Here is a 24,250-nt window from a genome sequence, read left to right on the forward strand (position 1 = left end):
GCCCACTTTCCCATCTGTGATTTCACTTGACACTGTCACACAAAGTGTTCAAAATTACCTTTTCGACCCTTCACACCAACAGGGCCCCTCTCGCCTGGGTGGCCTGGGGCTCCTGGTTGCCCCCTTTGTCCTGGTGGACCAGGAAATCCCAGTCCTGGAGGCCCCCTTGGTCCTTCTCTGCCAGGGGGGCCTGGCAGTCCAGGAACTCCTTGATCACCTGGGCCTGCATCTTCATGATCCCCCTGGGAATGTTTGCATCATGAATCAATTACCAAACCATGAACTCAAAGTAGTCATTGTCATAGGCTAATGAAACACATGCAGAAAGCTCATAATTCCAGGAGAAAGGGACTCAATAGCAAATAGAATTTAAACTGATTAACTTCGATTCCTCTTAATAGTTTATATACATATTTACATATACATGTGATTGGGGGGGTGTCTTATGCCTCCAACACAAAGAGTTATGTGGTTGTGACATTTAAAAACAGAATAAGAAATTTTATATGGAATCATTCTTTAAGTATAATAAAATACAGAAATAAGTAAATTAATGGAGGTAGTAGGCTTGCGAATTGGGTAAGTTCTTATACATTTGAAATAGTTTTCCTGCACTCTTATGAGAAGACACAGGGATAGTCTCCCTCACCCTCCATGTCTGTGGACAAAGACTGACCAATCCTTTCCCCTCCTGCATAAGAATTGGACCTTTAGTAACCGTCTAGTTCTGTTTCTCTGGAAACTCCATAAAAATTGCATGTCAGCCACATTACTAGGCAACCTTACTTATGGTAACATCAAACATAAGTTGCAACATTTGCATCTGGTCTGGGAGAACTGGAAAGACCTTGAGTGGTGGCTCCTGCAACTTCTAAGTTCCTTGTGGGGTCCCCACAAGCTGTGCTGTGGAGATAACAGCTCTTATGGAGAATGAAGCCTTCAAGTCAGGGCTGCTCACACATCTGCCACATGTGGCTCTCATCTCCTTCACCCCAACCGAATGCCCAGCTGCAAGGATTCTCACTCATAAGAAATGCCTGACCCTGTCCTACTGGCAAGTTGATGGCCCTGTCTTCTATCCTTATGAATAGTCTGGTCTCAAATATGATATATAATAGTGTTGTGAGTCTGAATTGTTTTAAGTAAGCTAGGAAGACCACCACACCCACTCCCCATGCCAACCCTCCCCCCCCAGTGGCTGTAACAGAAATTCCTCTCCCGTTTGATCTGTAAATATACTTTGATTTTACACAAGTAGGTTAGTGTACACAATGAAAATTGCCACTCAGTGACACAGATTCTAAACAGTTTCTCAAGTGGAAGAATGAATTAAATAGGGACTATCAAATCTCGAGTAGAGTTTATTCACATACTTGAGAGCAGCTGAAAGACCAGAAAGCTAGAAACATTATCTAACCTGATTTCTAAGCTTCTGTCTCTTATTCACATGCATTCTTTCTGAATGAGCTCCTATAAAATCAGAACATGGTCCTTCTCTGTTACAACACAGACTGGTGGGAGTGTCCCAATTGACTAAGTCACACATGCTTTGGAATAAGGCAGACTGGACTTTTCATTCCTATTTAGCCTACTTGATAAATAGATATCCTTAGTAACATACCCTAAACCTCCATTTCCTTACTTTAAAACTGGAGAGATAATTGCTATTCAGAAGACTACTGTTATGAGTAAACATCTAGCGCACTTTCTGTGACACTGTAAGCATTAAAAATACCTCATATACCCAATATATTTCAAATTCCAAAGCATTGAAACATATCTTACAGTCTTTTCTCATGAACTTCATTACCTACACATGGCCTCCATCTAAAACACGATTGAAAAATGCAGAAATATCATTTATCAATGGATTTTCCATCAGCCAATACATTAGTTCAGTAGATTTGCACTAGTTTATCCTTCTTTGCTTGCTACTTCACGAGGGGACAGAACTCAAGATAATTTTCAAGACCTGTGCTTTATTCTTCACCTGACAGTCATCTGAACAGGTCTCAAATCAGTAGGGGCTTTGAAGATACAAAGGGGAAAACCACCATAATAACGACACATAGAGACAGAAAGTCTTGTTATGACTGAAATGTCACTCAAGATGTTAGACCATCTGTAATGATGCCATCCATACCTTTTAGAACAATCATCTTTTTGTGGGAATGAATCAAAGGTGTCTCTGATTTCCAGCATACTAATATTTGACTGAGTCATAGCTCTCTAGGTTGAGAAGAGGAAAACAGATGTATTGTGCCCATGTAAGAAAGTGAAATTCTATAGCAGAATAATTATACATACTGGGGGTCCTGGATCCCCGATTGCTCCAGCATGTCCATCCCAACCATCTTGTCCCCGCTGCCCTGGAAATCCTGGGGGCCCATCAGGACCTCTTTCTCCTTTGCGCCCTGGGAACAAACGCCACAAAGATATTCAAGCTCTTATCAGAAGTGGGTGAAGTAGAGGAAGACTTGGGACTAAAGATAAAGGCTTGACCTTGGCTCTCTGTGAGCTAGTAGAGATCCCTCGGAGTGTCCCAGTTGACTAAGTCACACAAAATCAACTGTGCAAAAGTCAGGGGGGAGAATGACAATTGCCAACCCCTTGAATCTTCTATTTGGGAAACATCCCTCTTCCCATTCTGACAAGGAGATACTGAATGGAGATGCCAATCACAACAGCATCTTCCCCTGCTTGTGTGATGGCAAACAAGGTCCTCTACCTCCTGGCCATCATGAACAGGGAGATGATCCGTGGACACTTGCTCCAGGCCAGTCCAATCCTTCCTGATTTTTTTTTCTTCTAGCTAGAGTGGAGAAGGTAGAGCTCTCTTTTATATCTAGTTGTAAGAACTTGGAGCTGCCTGGGACATGTACCCATAGCCTAGAGAAAGCTAATCTTGGGGGGAAAGTGCAAATAACATATTTCATTAAATATCAAGATGCAGGAGGAAGAGTCTCCTATGCAGTTGTCTTATGCAAACCCGACATCTAACCTTCAAATTTTGTTTAATCAGCCAATAAATTACTTTTTAAAAAAATATATTTTTATTGATTGCAGAAAGGAAGGGAGAGGGAAGAGAGAGATAGAAACATCAATGATGTGAGAGAATCATTGATTGGATGCCTCCTGCATGCCCCCTGCTGGGAGTGGAGCCCACAACCTGGGCATATGCTCTTGACCGGAATCAAACCCGGAACCCTTCAGTTCACAGGCCAACACTCTATCCACTGAGCCAAACCAGGTAGGATACCATTAAATTACATTTTCTTCTTAAAGTATATCAAGCTGGATGTCTGTCACTTACAGCCAAAATACTCTTGATTAATACAGGATAATACAATGCAGTGAATAAACACTAGGCACGTTAAAGGAGGGCTTGTTTCAAACCCAAGTTCACAACAATAAAGAGTTGAAAATATGACTAAAGGAGCACTTATGTTGTCAAATAAGAGACAGAGGATTTGAAATTCAACATTCACATGACTGAGTAAAGGACAGAGAGTACTTTTTAAGAAATTTCAATAATCCTAAGTCTGGTTATAGAATTAGACTGTGGTCACAGGGGAAATTACGGCAAGAGGATGGTTCCTATTTAATTCAGAAGATGGCAGTTAAGTGATCAACTAGGCTCACCTTTAACTCTTGATACAACCATGTCTCCCTTTTCTCCTCTGTTGCCAGGTGGTCCTGGGGCGCCAGCTTTTCCCTTGGTGAAAAATAATAGTAACAGATCAGTTTAATTGTGAGGGGTCAAAGATCATTCATATTCGTGTATATCGAATCTCTCTCTTCTTTCCCTCTAATCACCTGTTCTGGATTCTAGATTGGCACACTTGGTCTCATTCTCCTTCTTGCCTTATGAGGTGGGTCTTACCTTACAAAATTGAGGTTCTCAAACTGCATGTAAAAGCTGGTAGATCTGAACAAGGTCTGTACCCGAGTCAATAGAAATTTGTCACAGTTTCCTGGTTTTGACAATGCACAAGGGATATGTAAGATCTCATTGGGGGAAGCTCAGGGAATGGTACATGGGAATTCTCTGTATGATCGTGTAACTTCGTGTATGTAAAACTTTATTTCAAAAAAAATGTATAATTAAAAAAAAAACTTTTAAAACTATCCTGGGCTTTGTAATGTAGAATTGAAAGGAGAGGGGTAGGTTAACCAGAGCAGCTGGCACTAGAGCTAAAGGCACAGGTTTAGAGGTGAGTTTGTGATTAAAGAGACTGATATTGAAGGAAGTTAATGAGCAAGAGAAGGAAAAATAAGAACCTTCGCTGACAATATATTTTCTCTGTATAGCAAGTAAAAAACTAATTCTGGCTGAGGGGGTCATCATCTTTTGACATCAATTGCTCTGAGACTAGAGTATTTGGGTGTTGTTTTTTAAGTGTTACCTGTATTAAATAGCAAGCCATGTCAAAAAACTAGAACCTACTGTTGGTATATTGGAGTGGCTAAGCATTCTAGTAAATACAGTTATAGAAACACTAAACATACCTGAAGGTTACTTATCTGGTAATAATAATAATAAAAAACATAGACAAGAATTTGAAAGGAGGCAAAATGACTGATTTGACCAACTGTTTTGCTCTCACACAGGCTATGTTGTCTTATTTTCATACACTCTTGCAACATGTTGAAGCCTTTAATCGGCCCTTAGTACTTTATACACAGTGAAGTATAAAGGGGAAAAGATACCAGAGACATGAGCACAGTGGCAGCATCAAACTGTGAGAATGAAAAGAAGCCAAAAATGTACCCAACAGGCATAAAAACTGAAATGGATATCATGGTTGGAAGCCAGTTCATTAGAGAAAATATACCTACACACACATACCAGCCACTCAACACCCCCAAGAATATCACTCTAGATCCTGTGTGTAATGATGTCTATGAAGAATCAAAAAGGTGAGTGGAACACATTCCTTACTAGAAATAGCCAAATTGGACAGGGAAGTAACTTTAGAAATCATAAAGTGCTCACATGGGTTGAGTGTTGCTTAAATTCTTATTTTTATTGTCTATGCTAAGTCATAAGTACCTGCCTGACAGAGAGGACATTTTTGTTGATGCGGGGATTTTATTAAGGCCCGTGAAATCATTTAGTCTGTCTCTGCCAAGGCATTAGTGGTAAGTTAATGAAATGTTTGACCAAATATAGAAGGCTAATTTTTAAGTTGATAATTTTGTATGGCCCTTAAATTATGTTATTAATATCCAAATGGCCCTTGGCAGAAAAAAATGTTCCCCACCTTTTTGGATAGTATCCAATCCAAGAGATGGATAATGAAAATGGCCTTTGATGGGTAGGCTACCAACAGAAAACTATTCACGTAGCATTTGAACCAGTTTCTCTCCAGAAGGAGAATACAGGCATGCTTAGTAAATGCCCTGGAGGAATGGATATACCCTGGAAGTCTGGGCAGATTATCAGTGAGCACATTGGCAGCTTAATGTATTGTAAATTGCTCTAATGTTTTGCATTAGAGTTTTAATTACTAGAATCAGATCATAGTCTTAATTGAGCTAGTAAGAAAAAAATTACCAGCGCGGTCTAGATTTCACTAGAGACTTCATTTACTGAGAACCTACAATGAGCCAGGCATTATTCTGAGTCCTGAGGACACAGCAATTAAAGACCATCCTGCCCTCATGGCGCTGAGACTCTAGTGAAACAAATGTTGAATCTAAAAAATAACCTGGGGCAGAGAGGTTCCCAGCCACTTGGGGATCAAGAGCTGCTTTTCACAATTCTAAGACCCGAGATCACTAAACACATGTGTTAACACAACAACAAAATCCCAGCAGCAACAAAAATGTCCTCTCTGCCAGGCATGTACTAGTTGTTTCATACATGGTCTGTATCAGAGACTTCAATTGCGGTGGCTAGGGGGCCATGTCCTTCTGAGGAAAGTAGATAGGTGGCCATGGTGAGGACCGGAGAACATGGACCTCCTCCCAGGGGCACAGCCACCTCTCAGCTTCCAGCAGCGGTGGGAATGCACTGACCCTGTGTTAATGAACTGCCAGTTTCTCAAGATGGCCATAAATCTCATATTATTAACACACACACAACAACAACAACAACAGAGGAGATACACAGAAGAGTGAGAGCACCCACAGTGATTATCTGTTGTTCCTTCATGCTTCTTCCTTCTGTCCCTCTATCTCTCTTTTGCTTTCATGGTGCCCCATAGTATGGACTTGGTCCCTAACTGTGGCCACAAAGTGATGAATTTAATACAGAGAAGTTATACAACAGAACCATACACAGGACAAAAACATCCAAAATTCAGCCAATTTAAAGACTTAAGTCCTTAGAGCAACTGAATTCCATAAACCATAGCCAGGATAACCCTGAATGAACTAATAATCCACAGTCCAAGATATTAGCCCTGAGAAGCAACACAATAGAAAGCTGCAAAAATATTTTAGAACCATAAAGTCTTCATTAAGATTAAGTACAACAAAAACATGAGTATAATAAAATGCTGAATTGGAAAAGCAGACTATAAAATGCAAAGTACTTAATAATTGCCACCAAGTCCATTCCACATACACGTGTGAAGGACCTAGCTTCCTGTTGAGTAGACTTTGCAAGTGCGCTTTACAGTGTAACGGGGTAGTGCAGGGACAGCTCAATCATCCCCCTCACTTCAGGGTCTTAGTCGGAACCTTATTTTCATGAGATTTCCTGGGGAAAATGGAAAGGGTACAGGTGCTGATGGTTAGGCTCCAGGTCACCCAAGGATTAAGCCTCTTTAGTAAGGAGGGAAAGGAGGGCTGTCTCCAGCCTCCAGGGGCGAGTCCTGGGGGCAGTGATTTTATTCTGAGGGACATCTGGAAGGCTATGCCTCCACCTGAGTCATTGCAATGGTCAGCAAAAGACAGCCATTTTGAGATACACCTCATCCACTCTCTGGCACTAAATATCATATAAACTCTGACAATGCCAATATTTATAGCTCCAGCCTCTATACCTCTGATCTGAACCCTCAACTTGACTATCATCCCCCTGGTTTACTTGGCATCTCCACTTGGTTGCCCACTAAGCATCTCAAATGTAAAATGTCCCCAGTGATACTGTTTCCTTTCATGAACCCATGCCTGCTCCTCACATTGTCTTCACCATCTTGGCTTCATCCTTTATGTCTCTTTTTCTCATGTACCATGTCCAGTCTAACAGCCAACCTGTTAGCTCTACCTTCAAAATATATCCAGAACTGACCACTTCCCCCCATGTGCTGTACTACCATGTTAATCCCTGCTCTATTATATTTCACCAGGATTGTTGCCACAATCTACCTACTTCTCCCCTTGCCCCCTGTGGTCTGTTTTTAACAGAGCCACAAGGATGATCCATTGGCAATGAATGTCACATTGTCTTTCTTTTCTTAAAACTCAACACTGGCTGTTCTGTGTCATCCAGAGTAAAAACTCAAATCCAACCCACTCACAAAGCCCCACGCTCAGCAACCTTCCTATCCTCTAGCCACTTCTTTGACTTCCTCTCCTTCTGCTCTTCCCTTCATTCTGTCCACTCAAGCCACACCAGATGGGGGTGGCCTTTATCGCCACCTGCCATGCTATATATTTATGCATCAGTCTGTTACTAGTATATAGCGTATGTCCTCCCAACAGAGTAGAGGCCCCCAGGGGACAGAGACTGTGTTCTGGACTCTGCTGCATCCCCAGCACCTACAATAGCATCTAGAACATAGTAGGTGCTCAATAAATATGAATCAAATGGATGGATGAATGAATGAATACAGATGATTTGGGGGGATTGATATATTTATAGGTTCAAAACAAAATATAACAGAAACAGGAACTGTTGAATTTTATCTCTGTCTCTTTTAACTAGAAAGATTGTTACTCGTAAGAATTACTCACTGGTGGCCCTGGAGATCCTTCAGCACCAGGAAGGCCTGGGTGACCTCTTGCTCCAGGCCACCCAGGGAGCCCCAAGTCTCCCTTACTTCCCTGCCTCCCAGGAAGTCCTGGAGGACCTGGCAAGCCTATGGGACCAGGCTTGCAGGCACAGAGCCCCGCATTTCCTAGACAGAGGATAAAAGACAGCTTTGTCATATTACTGAGTAAAATCCCAATAAAGGCTTTACAATACAAAACAAATAGTGAAAATAAAGAGAGTCTAATGTGCACAGTCCTTTTAGCAGAACTGATAAGGTGTGCTGTGGGGCATGGGCAGGAGGGGGGCACGTAGTCATGGGCTATATGGGGTGGATATATCATTTCTATACAAATGGGGTATTATCAATCTTAATAATTCATCCTGACAAATTCTAGGGGAAAAGCTTATGTCCAATTCTAATTAAGAAACTTTAATAATAAGAAAGCTTCTTTTTTTAAAAAGTTTGTCTCTTATTTGGTTCCTATGAAAAAATGGTCTCTTGATTGATTCCCGCTATAGAATCAACAACAGAAATTCGGTTACAGCATAAACCCTGAACATTTAAAGAAGCAAAAGAATATGCGAAGAGGGATTATTGACTGCATTGAACAGTACAATTGATAACTCACTACAATGCAATTATCAGGACTTTCGATCTCAAAATAAGTGTCTTTGTGAAAGTCAAACTTCTCAGCTCTCATACCCACCTAACTCAGATGGTCAAAAAGGCACCAAACAAGTTAGGGTAGAGAAACAGCCAGAAGCACTTGATGAGTCTGGGGAATAGGGGAACCACAGAGGGAAACTAAAATAAAAGATCAATACTGCCCTTTCTCTGCTTCATTTAAGGAATCAAGAAGATTTAGTGGAAAAATTATTACTTTGCGGAAAATTTCATGGCAGGTAAGATTCTCCTTTATTCTCTAAAATATTAGGAGCTGACTTTTTGGAAAGATCTAATCACATGATGAGCATATAATGAAGTGGAATATTTACCAGGGGTAACTAAGGGCAGTAACAAATCTAAATGAGATGCCACATTGTACGTGTCGTAAGTGCCTCCCAATCCTGCACATGCCGTTGTCTTCTGGGAATGCTACCTGTGCAGCATACTTGCCTTTTTCTCCTTTTGAGCCTCTTCTTCCTGGAGGACCCATTTTGCCTTTTGGTCCTTGTGGTCCAGGGTGTCCAACACTACAATATATAACTTTATAGTGGGAAAGGGGATGGGCAGAGAGAATCACACAGTTTTTGTGAATGTCTCCTACAGCACAAGTTAGGAGTGTCTCTTGCACTCACATCTTCCCCTCAGCCCATTCTTTCTTTCATTCCTCTTGATTCTTTCTCTCTGATATAAGAATAGACCATATAATTGTCACAGCATGCTTCTTCCACCATAACCTTTGGTAAAGTCATACTAATCTCAGCACTAATTAGTGGGGTGCAGAGCAAGGCAATGGACAACAACAGAAACAGCCAAAACAAAGCAAACAAAACACTAAAAGTAAGTGTATCACAAAGATCATTTTCTCTTCCAATTATCAATAATTACCTAATGAAGAAAGCTTAAAGCAGAGCTTGTGAAAGCAGAACTTAAGAGATACCTGATTAAGGATGACATGTAGAATGCAAACCGTAAGTTCCTTGTTCTCTCCAAACTCCAATAAAATAGCATGCAGCAAAAGAATATTATAAAAAGCCATAAACCTCACACTAAAGAAAAGGAAACAATGCAAAAATGTAAAAAGACTTAGCAGACCCTTTAAAAAGCTGAATTCTAAGCAGACAGTAAGGAAAGCGGAGAAAGGACACAATTTATATCAGAAATCCCTCCCAAAACTCAGGAATTGGAACCTCTGAAGTAGAATGACAATGAGGCCCCAAACAAGATCCCTTTCTCAAAAATTGCAGCAGGATAAACAACAACCCCGCAAAGCTGCAGGAAACAATGCAGTAGGAAGAAAACTTTAAAAGAAACCATGTGATTTTAAAAGCAGGTGAAAGAAGACATTTTATCCCCGAAACATGAACAGACTGCTGCAGAAGGAACCATTAGAAGGGAACACTAGCAACAACAAAATCCTTGAAAATTAGAAAAAATATATGACAGCAGAAATTTAAAAATTCAGGAGCAGAGTTGGAAGACAGAGTTGAGAAGATCTCCTAGAAAGTGTTACAGAAAAATAAAAAGTAAAGAATAATAAATCAAACATTTTACTGACAAATCTATAGAGTCCAGAAAGAGAAAAAGGAGAGTGGGGAGAGGAGAGAATAGCTTCAAATAAGTAGTTTAATATTTTTTTTAAATGAAGATTTGTGTTGGACCAAAAGTACCCACTCCATGTCTGCAAATAAATGCCAATGCACACACACAAAAAGGCAAATCACTGTGAAATCTAAGGACATGAGAAACTCATAAGTTTGTACAGAAAACAGATTTCAAACAAATGTCATGTATCTAAATGTCATTGAATTTGTCAAAAACAACACCGGAAGCTAGAAGACAATGAAGAATGCTTTTAAAAACCTGAGGGAAAATATTTCCAACCTAGAATTTTATACTCAGCCAAACTATTGATCAAATTCTACTTTAGATTAATGCCATTTTCAGACATGTAAGATCCCCCAAATTTATGCTTTTTCTCAAGAAGTATAATGAGAGAGTAAATGAGTGAAAGAAATATATGTTGTAGGAAACAGAGAGAGAAAGAGAGAGTGCCCAGAATAATGGTGAAGATAGATCTCAAGACACTATCTCAGCAGTAGATTAAAAATGAAAACTGACCTAATTTGAACAGCTCAAAAGCTCCAGGAGAGATTTATTTAAAGAGGTAACACTGATAGAATATTTAATGAGTTATAATGTACTATTGGGATGATATTTCTATAATTCAAGGTGGGTTCAGGTTGAATTAGCAAACACACAAAGAAAACAAGACAATTGTTAGCAAAATATCATGCTAGAAAAGTATTGATAGATAGTATTATGTGGCAGAATTGGTGAATAGCATTTTATAACTATTCATTGTAAACACTGAGTGTTTATTTATTTAACTGAAATTTGGATACTAACAATATTTTTCAGTGTGCACATGTGTGGTTGGGAGGGAGGGAAAGAGAGCTACATTTATCTTGTATAGAGGGAATACAAAAGATAATGCTCAAACCAAAAAAATTAAGAAATAACAATACAAGCGTGTTGAATGGAAACATAGAGACAAATAACAAAAGATCCAAGAAGAAACAGGAGAAGGGGTTTCGTAGGATGGCAGTTCACTATAACTGGCTTTGTAGAATTGTTTGACTCCTAAGCCAGGTCCATTATAGCTCTGATAAAAAATTAAAACTACATTTATAAAACACAAATTGTATTAACTTACAAAATTCTATCATTACACTTAAATTCTCCACCAAATAGTTTCATATGCTTTCATTGATGTGATAGTCCAATAATATCAGTTTATTTTTTGTGGTAATAATGCTAACTTGGCTCAGGAAATATGAAACATTTTTAAAAAATATTTAGAAAGTCACATTTTCTGAATGACGCTACAAATGTCAAATTCAACATAAACGATAATGACTGTGAGTGAGGAGCGTTTTACCATCTGATCCTGGAGGTCCCTGACATCCCGGTGCTCCTGGCAGCCCAGGTGGTCCCGGGTCCCCTGGTTTTCCTGGAGCGGAATCAGGTCTTGCAGGAAGGCCGGCTGCCCCTGGAACTCCCGGATGCCCAGGAAACCCTGGTGGCCCAGGGAGCCCCATCATGCCTCCAAGAGAAACCAAGAATGAAAACCACACAGACTCTCAGACTAAATGTGTCTGTAGAAGAAATCAAACCAATACATTCTGTTTTGGACTGAGGGAGTTTTTAAAGGGAAAAAGTGTAATTAAAAAATAACTGAATATCCCCTTCATCAAAATGACTCACCCCCTATGAAACAAGCACATAAGTAGAAACAAATTTGGGGAATCAGATTTTCTTTCCTTCTCCCCATTCTTTAGGATTATTGGGAAAGAAATATATATTAGCTAATTAAAGTTATTTTTTCAATCTTTCCACCTTGATAACTTGGTAAAAATCCTATCTAATAAAAGAGAAACATGGTAATTAGCCGTACATCTGCTACCCATCCAATTGGCTAATCAGGGTGATATGCAAATTAACTGCCAGCCAAGATGGCGGCCGGCAGCCAGGCAGCTTGAAGCTAACATGAGGCTTGCTTGCTTCAGTGACAGAGGAAACCAGCGTTCCCCACCTGCCTTGCCAGCCTCTGAGCTTGCAGTTTGAAACATTGTTACAAATATAGAAGCTAAACAAAACCCCAGAAACCTGTTTTCAGCCAGCCGGGATCTCAGAGCTGGAGTTGATACAGTGTTTCGATTATAGAACCCAAACAAACCAGATACCTGCTTTCAGCAGCAGAGGCCTCAGAGCTGGAGCCAGAGCTAAAGCTGGCCCAGAATAAAAAAAAAAAAGAAAGAAAAAATGGAGCGGTTGGGAGCTTCAGTCACCCGCCAGCCTGAAAACAGCCCTCAGCCCCTCACCCAGACTGGCCAGGCACCCCAGTGGGGACCCCCAGCCTGAAGGGTGTGTAACCAGCTGCAAACAGCCATCATCCCCTCATCCAGGCTGGCCAGGCACCCCAGTGGGGACCCCCACCCTGATCCAGGACACCCTTCAGGGCAAACCAGCTGGCCCCCACCCATGCACCAGGCCTCTATCCTATATAGTAAAAGGGTAATATGCCTCCCAGCACCGGGATCAGCGGAGCCACAAGGCATCCCGGCACTGGGATCAGCATGACAGGGGGCAGCGTCCAAACCCCCTGGTTGCCCTGCAGCTCTGTGTGTGACAGGGGGCGGGGCCACAACCTCCCTATCAGCCCTGCTCTGTTCGTGACAGGGAAAGGCGCCCCAACCCCCTGATCAGCCCTGCTCTGTGCCTGATAGGGGGGAGCTCCCTAACCCCCTGATCACCCTGCGGCTCTGTGTGTGACCGGTGCGGCGCCTCAACCCCCTGATTGGCCCTGCTCTGTGCATGACAGGGGGTGGTGCCGCAACCTCCCCATCAACCCTGCCTTGAGTGTGACAGGGGGCGGTGCCCCAACCCCCCAATCGGCCCTACCCTGAGCATGACTGAGGGTGGAGCGACAACCTCCCCATTGAACCTGCCTTGAGTGTGACAGGGGGCGGCACCCCAACTCCCTAATCAGCCCTGCTCTGAGCCCGACCAGGGGCTGCACCTAGGGATTGGGCCTGCCCTCTGCCACCCGGGGGCAGGCCTAAGCCAGCAGGTCGTTAACTCCTGAGGGGTCCCAGACTGCGAGAGGGCACAGGCCGGGCTGAGGGAACCCCCCTTCCCCCCGAGTGCACAAATGTTTGTGCACCAGGCCTCTAGTAATATCACTAAGCACATTAGCACATTTAGTGAATAAAAGTATGGACTCACAAAACCATCTATATAGGACATGAAGCAACCTAGGTTGGTGGGGAAACATAAAGGTGCTGGATTTGAACCTGGCCTCTTCCCCTCTGGCCACAGGTACTTAATGTCTTTAATCCTATGTCTGTCTCAGAGGCCTGTTATGAGGATTAAATAAAATAATCCACCTAAGAAGCTTAGTGCAATATCTGGTAATAGCATGTGCTCATCGAACAATTAGTCTTCTGTGTGTTCAGAGTGAGTAATGCAGCAGAAGCTAAAGCCTGCTTCCCCTTGACATTCTACTCCCTCTCTGGTGGCTTTGCCTTAAAGACAGCTGGAAGCCTTCGTGTGACCTTGACCACCTGTCCTAGCTGTGTCTTCCTAAGCACACCTGGCTCTAGAATTTCTTTGTGGAAGACTGTAGTTTTCAAAGATGGTCATGTGGTGCTCTGTTCCTCATGTTCTTGTGGAACCTTGACTTTCCCCATCGCTAGGTTGGGGGTTTCCCTCCCTTTGAATGTGGCAGGCGTTTGTGATTACTTGGGCTCATGGAACACAGTGGGAGTGGCACAATGGTTTCCAAAGCTAGATTATTAAATGTGATTCCATTTCTGCCTTGTGAGCTGAAACACTCGGGCCTGGAAGAGTGGCCCACCATAGAAGCAATCCCACTGTTCCAAAGCCACCTGGTGAGGAAGTCTAAATGAAGTCTAAATGCACACAGGCCTGAGGCTACACGAGAGAGATAGGAGGGAGATGCCTGGCCAGTCTCACATTCCAGTTCCTTCCTGCAATCAGTCCTTGATCTAGAATAGCTCAGCTTAGCCCTTCTGTTTGGAACCACAGAGAGAGTGAAGGGTACTATAATGATTGTTGTTCTGTTAAGCTACTAGGTTTGGATAACAAGTTCATTGATAGACCACTGAAACCCTGTCGGTAATCAGTAATACAGTATGCTAGTTAAATAATGGCTTTCATTATTGTGTGTACATGTGCTGGGGCTTTACTACATATTTCCACACATTATCTTTACTCCTCAAACAATCCTGCAAAGTTTGTACCTTAGAGATGAGCCATGGAAAATTTAGGCCAAATATGAGTAAAATAATAGCTAACATCAGTGAGTCTTTACTATATGCCAGGCTGTAGTCTAAGAACTGTATATGTAGATATAGGTAGATAGATATACCAGTAGATGATATAGATATAGATAGATAGATATAGATATAGATATAGATATAGATATAGATATAGATAGATATAGATATAGATATAGATATAGATATAGATATAGGTATAGATTACTTCTTTCAACCTAAACAAGAACTCCATTTTGCAGAGGAGAAAACTGAGGCACATAGAGGTTTACTAGATGCTCAAGATCACACAACTTGTAAGCAGAGGAACCTGGAATGTTCTTAGTCCTTAGTGTGAGTGCATAACTGTTCCACTGTACTAAGTGGCAGGGCTGTGATTCAATGACAGGCGGCTGACCCAAAGCCCTGCTTACCTCATGCTAAATACTGCAGACCATTAAAAAATAAACTATGTATAATAAAGGCTCTACGCATTGGTGGACTTAAGGCAAAAAGAACATGTGCTCCTGTAGACTTGGACCCTTGGGGCTTAGGAGAGAGAAAGGTAGAGGTAACACGCTTTGGGGGAAGAGAGGAAGGAGAAAAGCATATATAGGGATTTGATTTTTTTGGGGGGGAGGGGAGGAGGGAAAGAGGAAGATTGTTGTTTTGTTGTGTGTGTTTTTAACTAAGACTGAATCAAAATTTTACTTTTTAATTCATAATTTGTATTTCCACATTTCACGTGGGAAATTTAAGCTGGGAGCAGGTGGAGGAAGTCAGTTTTGACAATTAGGTATCGGAGCTCCAGTGGCGCAATCGGTTAGCGCGCGGTACTTTTAAGACAATTAGGCATCAACAGGGAGAGCCATCCAAGAGGGTGGAGAAGACCCACAGAAACCCTGGCACCCTGGCACGATTCCAGATCTCGTCTGCAAGTGACGCTGTCCCGGGAAGCCTGTTCTGCAGACACATTCCTCACCACACCCCTGACACCTCGACTGACTATTTCTGAGGTGCGGCCCAGGAACCTGGGTTTCTTCCCAGCAAGTGATTAACTGGTTGGCGTGCGTGGTTCTGAACCCCGGCTGTCCATTAGGAATAAAAGGCACTTTTATAACAGCAGAGGCCTGGGTCCATGCCCCAGGGAGTCCAACATTCTTCGTCTGGGGTGGAGACAGCCCTCGGCGTTTTGAAACACTCCCAAGGGGATTCAGTGTCAGCTGGAGCTGAAAAGCCTCCGGTGCGGAGGAGGATGGAGCAGACCTGGTTTATAAAGCCGGTGGGTTCATACCTGGACAGGTTTCCCCTGGTCGACCCGGGGGGCCGGGGAGACCGGGGAACCCAACAGCCCCCATTTCTCCATAGCGGCCAGGGAGTCCTGGATCCCCCGGAGGACCTGCCAAAAAGAATGACACTTGTGAATATAATAAGCATATACTTACATTGTAAAATCCCACACAAGTGCTTTCTGTGACGCCTGCTGAAATGTAACTAGGAGACTGCTTTATAGTTTCCCTCCACATTTTACATGCTATATCTTAGATATGAGCCTTTCATCCTGACTGGTTTGGTTCAGCGGATAGAGCGTCGGCCTGCAGACTGGGGGTCCCAGGTTCGACTCCGGTCAAGGGCATATACCTTGGTTTGCGGGCACATCCCCAGTAGGAGGTGTGCAGGAGGCAGCTGATCGATGTTTCTCTCTCATCGATGTTTCTAAATCTCTATCTCTCTCCCTTCCTCTCTGTAAAAAATCAATAAAATATATTTTTTTTTAAAAGATATGAGCCTTTCATCTGGTCTGCAGATGCATGACCTTGGAGTGGTGCTGTCTGTCATTGATTTAGGCTGCTCTGGTCTTGCAGGTGCCATCTTGGTAGGTCTTAGTCAAATGGTTTTACATATATTTTAGTAGATAAAACACCCTACTTTCTAAAAGGTGACATAGTAAAAAAATCCCAGCATACAGTGTACATACTAAAATAAAATTTGATATCTTATGCCGTTAGAGATGAACTAAGATGCACATCTCTACCTGCACTTGCGTAATTATAGATTCACACTAAAGTTCACCTATTTAACCTGCCTGATGTGCAAACTATGGCAATACTGGGCCATATTCCTCTGTCAGGGACACTCAAGTCCCATTTCCACATTATTAATGGAAGACCTGAATGAAACACAAACCTTTGAGTGGAGGAGGTGGAGTTGTCAATGCCCCTGGCGGTCCTGGGTACCCGCGGTCTCCGGGATCCCCCTGGAATCATTAATGCATTGACTTTCCTTAGAAATAGGAATATTTTTTCATGTTGCCTAGCACTGAATAAATATTATAAGGACCAAGAGTCCATTCATATAAGAAATAAAGACTATAAGCAGACTAGAGAAATGGATAGTTCATGGATTTCTAGGAAAAACAGGCATTCGACCTTTTCCCTATGCGCAGAAATAAATAACCAACTAGCAACGTTCTCTCAAAAGAAAAGAAAATGGCCTTCACCAATTTTGCTCACTGGTTGAGCATCAGCCAATGAACTGAAGGGTCTTGTGTTAGAATCCAGTCAAGGGCACGTACCTAGGTTGCAGGCTCGATCCCCACATATGGGAGTCAACCAATCGATGTTTCTCACATAGATGTTTCTCTCTGCCCCTCCTTTCCACTCTCTCTAAAAATCAATGGAAAAAATATCCTCAGATGAGAATTAACAAGAAAATAAAATGTTTTTAACTCCAATAAAATTATTTCATTCTCATAAATTAGATACCTCTGAAGCCATAAAGTTTCTTAAATATACCATGAGCATTAATGTCTGATTTGACACTCTAGGACAAATAGTTTTGATTCACCTACAAGAGCTGAATCCACATTTTATTTTAGCAGCAAATATGGTCCCCTTCATTGTGTCCTCTTAGTGCTACCATGGCTTGTCCTGGGCTAGAGCTGAATGTAAGGTCACAGAGGTTGCAATGAAACAATTCAGTGGTGGTAAAAGCAAAGAGCTTTCCACAGCTCCCTCTGGTTTTAATCGAGATGCTGTATGATTCCCATGGAATTTTTTAAACTTTCAAAAGGATCATTGTTCAAATGTAAAATGTAATCATTACAACATGCAATAAAATAATACATACAAAATTAACTCTGTCTCTTTCAAAAGTTACATTTTTGAATCATTCTTTGGAATATTTTTTAAACCTATATTGGACCACATAAGGGATGTGGAATTTTGTCAGGTGGGTACTCTGACAGGTTCACTTTTTTTACCTTTGGACCAGGAAATCCAAATGACCCAGGAGCTCCAAACAGTCCTTGTTCACCCTATAAATAACCAGAAACATGCCTTTTTAAAAAAAATGTAACTAGGTGACAAATTATCTCATTGTCATTTAATTTGAGCGACACATGCTCACAGAGATTCTGCGCAAAATCTTAACATCTTAACACTACTTTGGGGTTGCAGCAGTTTTGTGCTTTAGACTTTGCACCCACAGTTAAAACATGTAATTCATAAAGTGACTATGTCTCCCTTTCCAATTCTGCATGTGTGTTTGCATGCATTGTTCCAACTTTTGAATGACACTCAATTGCATTTACTAATTAAAGTGTATTTATCATATCCATACTGTACACTTACCTTTAATCCTGGAAAACCTGGAGATCCATAGGAGCCAGGAAAACCCTAATAAATTCACAAAAAAATGACACAAACTGAGTTAAATTAAAATGCATGCAGCAGCTCAAGGAATCCTATTTCACGTGAAGGGATTGCACCATGCATATTTCATCTTATCCGCTAAGGTCATTGAATAAAAGAAAATAAATATAAAGTAGATTTTATTTCTTTATCACATTTACTATTTTAATTGGTAAAGACCAATTTTAAAAAATGTATGTCCTCACCAGTGCTTCAAATTAAAAACATATTTTGTTGTTGTTACTATTCCATTTTAGTTTATTTAACTTAATGCTTGCATTGGTCTAAACATCTTTGAAATCATTGCAATATAATTTGCCTACAGATTAATAGTTGCTCTAAGCATTATCAGCAATAAAAATTACCATGGAAGCGAATTTTGTCCCACTCAACACTAAATCTAGAGCCAAATAAACACAATACCCATGTCCACTGGGTCTGACCTCGATAGTCACTCTATGAATGGGGACCACACTAGCGACATGCGTGGTGATGTTTGAGGTGTGATTCTGTGCTTCTTTTTTAGCTCCTGCCCCTACATCAGTACTTTCTTTTATCAAATACGCTTAAATGAACAATTCCAAGCTGCTATCACACTGACACTGAGCCAGACAGGAAATGTCACAATGCTGTTACTTCCCTCCAGTTCGTCTATCTCCTGCTTGCCTGTTTTATCCAAATGATGTCAATAGAAGGGGTGTTCTGGACTTTGAGCTATTGTACAATTCTTGTTGTCAAAATTCTATTGTTTCTATTTGAAATAACCCCACTTTTGAACTCTCAGAAGTAGTGATCTAGTTTTATAAAAATTTAAGAAAGAAATGCCTCCATACTCACTGAAGTTAAGGGTGGCATGAACGATCCTTACCCGAGGGCCTGGGAAGCCAGGGACGCCCTTTTCTCCTTTTTCCCCAATACCAGGTTCTCCCTTAGAAAGATGGCATTTACAGGGGTTCAAACAACAATATTTCAGCAATAGAAAATGCAAACACAAAATGAAAAATAAAAATTGTTGCCAGCAAGTTAAAGAAATCAACACTTTACAATAGGAACCCTACAGGACTATGATAACACAGTGACAAATTCTAGTAACATATACTGACATTTAAAGCAATGATAAAGAACACAATTTTTTTTTTTAATTAAGTTAGCACATGATACAAATTTTTTAAAAAGTGACTTCAATAAATTACCTTGGGTCCTGGAGGTCCTGGAGGTCCAATCATTCCAGGTATTCCTTTAACACCCTAAAAGTCATAATGAATGTAATCTGGCTTATTATTATTACTAGAGGCCCAATGCACAAAATTCGTGCACTTGGGGGGATCCCTCAGCCCGGCCTGTGCCCTCTCACAGTCCGGGAGCCCTCAGGGGATGTCCAACTGATGGCTTAGACCCAGGCCTTCATTTGCGCTGATATGGAGGCAGGAGAGGCTCCTGCCACCGCCACTGTACTCGCCAGCCATGAGCCTAGCTTCTGGCTGAGCAGCACTCCTCCTGTGGGAGCGCACTGACCACCAGGGGGCAGCTCCTGCGTTGAGTGTCTGCCCCCTGGTGGTCAGTGCACGTCATAGAGACTGGTTGTTCCTCCGTTCGGTCAATTTCATATTAGCCTTTTATTATATAGGATTATTACTTAACCCATTGAATTCCATCTCAGAAATTGCCTTTAATCATCCATTGTATTAATTTTTAAAATAAGAAATTACTCAACTGTCGCTAATTAGTAACTAAGGTCCAGGAGCACCTATGAGCCTGACACTGTTCGGGCCAGTTCAGTGTGAGAGGTGTGACATCTGGGGCACAAGTGGAGAATGACCACGGAGCCACAGCAACAGATTCACGCTGGGAATGCAGCCACTGAGAGGAATGTCTCATTTTGAGCCAATTAGTAAAATTTAATCCAGTAATTGACATCATCAACAGAACCTGAATGTGGCATCCATAACATCAGCCCTGAAGGCTAAAAGAGGAATGGATCTTTACCAAAAAGTGTATTATGTGCCCCGTTTTATGCATCAGTTTCCTTTTCTATCATCAAAACATCAAGCCCAGATGTAACATCTAAAGACAACTGGACTTACAGTGTTTTTTTCAGCCCACACACCAAAGACAATATTAATGGGGCATATTTGATGAAGGGCATGTCACAGTTGAGCAGCCCAAGCTAGGCCTGGGTAAACTTGAACACACTGGTAATCTTTTCAAGCCTCATTTTCCAACTCTGTACATGGGGCTAATAATTGTACAAACCTGTTAAGGTGGGGTTGGGATTAATGCAGTGATGGGTGTAGGTGCTCAGGACTTGGCTGGCTCAGGTACGTGTTCAGGCAATGGTGGCTATTACCACTTTACCAAAGTAACATAGGGACTGGAAGTTACCTTTTCTCCTTTATAGAGACAAGAATCAGGTGGCTGTACCAGTCGGGTTGGTCCAGGAGAACCTTGCTGGCCAACCTCGCCCTTGAAAAAAAAAAAAATCAAGATAATACGAATTTCATATGAACTTTACTTTGAAATAAAATTTAGAACAAGGAAGACTTTCACCCATGGATTGTGATGTGATGCTTAAAATCCCATGTGTCATGGATTTAAAACTAAAACCATGACATATAAATGATATAATTTTAAATATTGATTGTTTTTCATAACTAATACACACTTGTTGTTAAAAATAAATTTAAAAAATAAAAGTGCCCCGTAATCTTACCATCCTAGAGATAATCTCCATTAAAGTAAGTGTATATTTTAGAGTCCGCTTGTTATTGTAGTTTTTATAAAATTGAGCGTACACTTTTGTAACCTATACTTTCTGCTCAACATCATATCATAGGCGCCTTCCCACATCAGGAAGTGTTCCAATATATCTTTGACAATGTGACATTTTGCTAAATGGCTGTACCACATGCACCCAACCAGACTGGGACTCCCTAAGAGAGGGGATCGCGTCTGTCCTGCTAAAGCCCCACACCCAGCACTGCGCTGGCCTGGCACAGGGCAGATGCCAGTTTCTGAACTATTTGCCCACAGTTGTTGAAACAGCCATTCCCCACATTCAGGCTTCTGCCAGAGGAGCTGCCATTTTGAAACACGTTAGCTTGTCGTGCCAACATTCACGTTTCAGTGGAAAGGGCTGTCGATGTGAGAGAAAGAGGCAGCAAGGATCATGTATTGCTAAATGCTCTGGTTCTGGTTATTTATGTGTAAAACTTGGGATTTTGATAAAATGATAAAGTTAAGGCAAACAAATCAGTCATTAAACAAAATTGCTACTCCGAGTATAATAGAGTATCAAAAATGTTCACTCTATTCCTGCTGGGGTGAATGGACTTGAGTTTAGAGTTCAATTTTGTCAGAACTGTCATTTTATAGTCAAGGGTAATGGTACCATAATAATTCAGCAAAGAAAAGTTCGCAGCCATTAAATTGGGCAGCGATGAGACAATGAACGCAGTTACGTGATCATCAGAACGGCCTCCACAACCCGGGCAGCACATACATTCCAACATGTGCCCTCCAGGCAAAGGGGATTCTTACCGGGTCTCCCATCTGCCCCTTGACGCCCATGCCAGGATTGCCCTGAGAAAGAAAAAACTACATTAATTGAGTTGCTTTTGAATATTAAAGAAATAATTACAAGTAAGACTTCCGGTCAAGCAATTTTTTGAAGTTCACTTATTAAATACATTGGGAAGTCTAGTGAGAGGAAAGACATCATCCCGACAGACATCAGTGGTCGTTAGTCTCACTGTACCTGGGTCCTATTTGTATATTTTCCTCATGGCTGCCTACCTTCATACCCGGACTCCCAGGATGGCCCCGAGGTCCCTAAATCAATGGCAAAAACACACAAATCACAGATCAGTTGCAGAAACCAGAATGTGTCTTTGTTGGTTGTCCCAATTCCTCTTTAGGAAACCCTTAATTTAAAAACACCCATGGACTTCCTATTACGGGGGGGGGGGGGGGGGTTCCTTGTTATACCCACCCCCCAGAGGGGCCCATGCTTCTCGATGGACTCACACAGGTAAGGAGTGGGCATGCACTTGATTCATCAGGTGGTGTCCTCTCAAAGAGCCCACCTGTACCTGACCCAAGATGGGAACTTGACTTTTAGAGGGGCACCATGAGCAGGGCTGTACTTACCGGTAACCCCGGCTCTCCTGGGGATCCCATTGGGCCTGCTGGTCCTCTAGCACCCCTTGATCCCTAAACATGAGAAAAATCGGGGCATTTTTTACCAAAATCCATAATCATCATTCACAGCAAGAGCTGCATGTAATCCCAGGTGGATATAAACTTCCAAAGGAGTCACAGTCCCAACACATCCGCCTGCTGGAGCAGCTATCTTCCCAGCAGCTCTGCCTCGAATGTAGGGCACAGAGCTGCGTGGGCCAATCGCTCTGGCAGGTGTGGCAAATTCCTATGTTAGGCCCAAATTAAACACCAGAAACCAATCTACTTACTTACAGATAAATTTTGTAATAGCATAGGTAGAGAACAAAGAAACTTGTTATAGCTACTCCTAAATCCCATATATAACTTTGATACACAACAGGATGCTTTTTAGTTTTTAATATTAATTAGCATTAATATATGAAAATATGAATGTATTTATATTCTTTAATATATTTTTAAGCGTGCCCTTTCAGATCAGTGTGAATAGAAATGCTGTCCCCAGTTTGAGGTCACGATGGTTAAGCCATAAGTCAACTTTCTGTAACCTGTAAGTTGTGGCATAATTACAGAGATTCACAAGGACAGCTGTGGAGAAAGGCTCTCTGCTCTCCCACTGACCTTGCCCAGGTCAAATGATTTGCAAGTGTGCAGTGAAATTGTTCTCTTCAGGAGGATGAATTTGTTTTTATTTTAACAGCAACATCAAGGTATCTCATTAATGACGTAGAACCAAGCTTCAGAAGTAGGAAGGAAATCAACCGGGGTAAGTACTCCTGTCCACAGCCAGAAGTCACCAAGCAAAATTATAGGTTAACAACTGGAAGGTGGAAATTGATTTAAGTTATAATCTTGTAAACATTGATAAATTGGAAAGACTAACATAATCATCGAATTTCAAATTTCAGGGAGATGAAAATGGTCCTAAATTTTAAATATGATACGCAATGACTGATTCAGCAGTCTTTCCACCTGACATATGTGGAAGTCTGGGCAGACTTCTCTTCTAAATATCAATGACTGTATATGTATCAGCAATACCAAATGATTGTTGAAACATAGAAGAGGAAGGTAATTGGAAGCTTGCCAAGGTTCCAGGACGGCCTCAGGGTGTGTAACCTGTGCAGTCAGATGGGGTTTTGTGCTTGACTTCATGCTCTGCTCTCACCACCTTGAAATTCTTCATACTTTTTGAACAAGGGGCCTACGTGTTCATTTTGCACTGGGGGGTCCCGCACATTTTTCTGCTGGTCCTGCTGTGACACATACAGACTGTGGGGACAGGAAGCTCTTGGGGATCACACAAAAGCACATGCCTGCTCAGACTTACTGGTAAGCCGGGCGGTCCTGGGTTCCCTCTGTCACCCTGCAATAATGACACATTGCTTTAAAAGAGCAACACCATTTCCTAAAACACGTGACGTAAAAGTAGACACACACACAGGAATCGTTTGACCTAACGTGCAGCTTGTTCAATTTTTCCAGGTTGAAAAGACAGCTGTGGAGGGCTCTGTGGAGATGATCATGGGCCTCTTCCTAGGCCCAAATCCTGCTTCTACTCAGCTAAAACCAGAGGCAGGTGCTGGGGTCCTGAGCACGTGGAATCAAGATGAGGTTTCAACTTTCAATTTAAAATGTTCTAAACCAGTGGTTCTCAACCTTGGCTGCACATTAGAATCACCTGGGAATCTTTTTAAAATCCTGATTTCTGGGTCTCCTCCTCCGGAAATTCTGTTTCTTTGTTACTTATGTTGTGGCCCCACCCCATAACAAAGAAACAGAATTTCCGGAGGAGGAGGCCCAGAAATCAGGATTTTAAAAAGATTCCCAGGCGATTCTAATGTGCAGCCAAGGTTGAGAACCACTGTTCTGAACCCAGTGGTCCCGTTTCATCACAGTCTGTCTCTGGCCCACGGGCCAGACCCTGCCTCCCTTTATAGACACCCTGCTCCGT

The 24,250-nt window shown here is 41.8% G+C and overlaps 1 protein-coding gene across 1 annotated transcript in view; it reads right to left on the reverse strand.

Moving 5' to 3' along the window:
- COL4A4 (collagen type IV alpha 4 chain) overlaps window positions 1-24,250 on the reverse strand; it is a 93,777-nt gene that overhangs the window by 45,856 nt on the left and 23,671 nt on the right. Inside the window, exons 8-24 of the mRNA XM_081095691.1 lie at window positions 23,627-23,662; window positions 22,267-22,329; window positions 21,913-21,948; window positions 21,658-21,699; window positions 20,503-20,583; window positions 19,314-19,367; window positions 18,989-19,048; window positions 18,061-18,105; window positions 17,691-17,744; window positions 16,616-16,685; window positions 15,723-15,827; window positions 11,530-11,694; window positions 9,042-9,131; window positions 7,906-8,069; window positions 3,643-3,715; window positions 2,308-2,414; window positions 59-242 (exon numbers count right to left, since the gene is read on the reverse strand). Coding sequence (XP_080951817.1) covers window positions 59-242; window positions 2,308-2,414; window positions 3,643-3,715; window positions 7,906-8,069; window positions 9,042-9,131; window positions 11,530-11,694; window positions 15,723-15,827; window positions 16,616-16,685; window positions 17,691-17,744; window positions 18,061-18,105; window positions 18,989-19,048; window positions 19,314-19,367; window positions 20,503-20,583; window positions 21,658-21,699; window positions 21,913-21,948; window positions 22,267-22,329; window positions 23,627-23,662 — 1,429 coding nt within the window. The remainder of the gene's footprint in view (window positions 1-58; window positions 243-2,307; window positions 2,415-3,642; window positions 3,716-7,905; window positions 8,070-9,041; window positions 9,132-11,529; window positions 11,695-15,722; window positions 15,828-16,615; window positions 16,686-17,690; window positions 17,745-18,060; window positions 18,106-18,988; window positions 19,049-19,313; window positions 19,368-20,502; window positions 20,584-21,657; window positions 21,700-21,912; window positions 21,949-22,266; window positions 22,330-23,626; window positions 23,663-24,250) is intronic.

Source organism: Myotis nattereri (assembly GCF_964212035.1).
Source record: "Myotis nattereri genome assembly, chromosome: 7".
Lineage (NCBI taxonomy): Eukaryota > Metazoa > Chordata > Mammalia > Chiroptera > Vespertilionidae > Myotis > Myotis nattereri.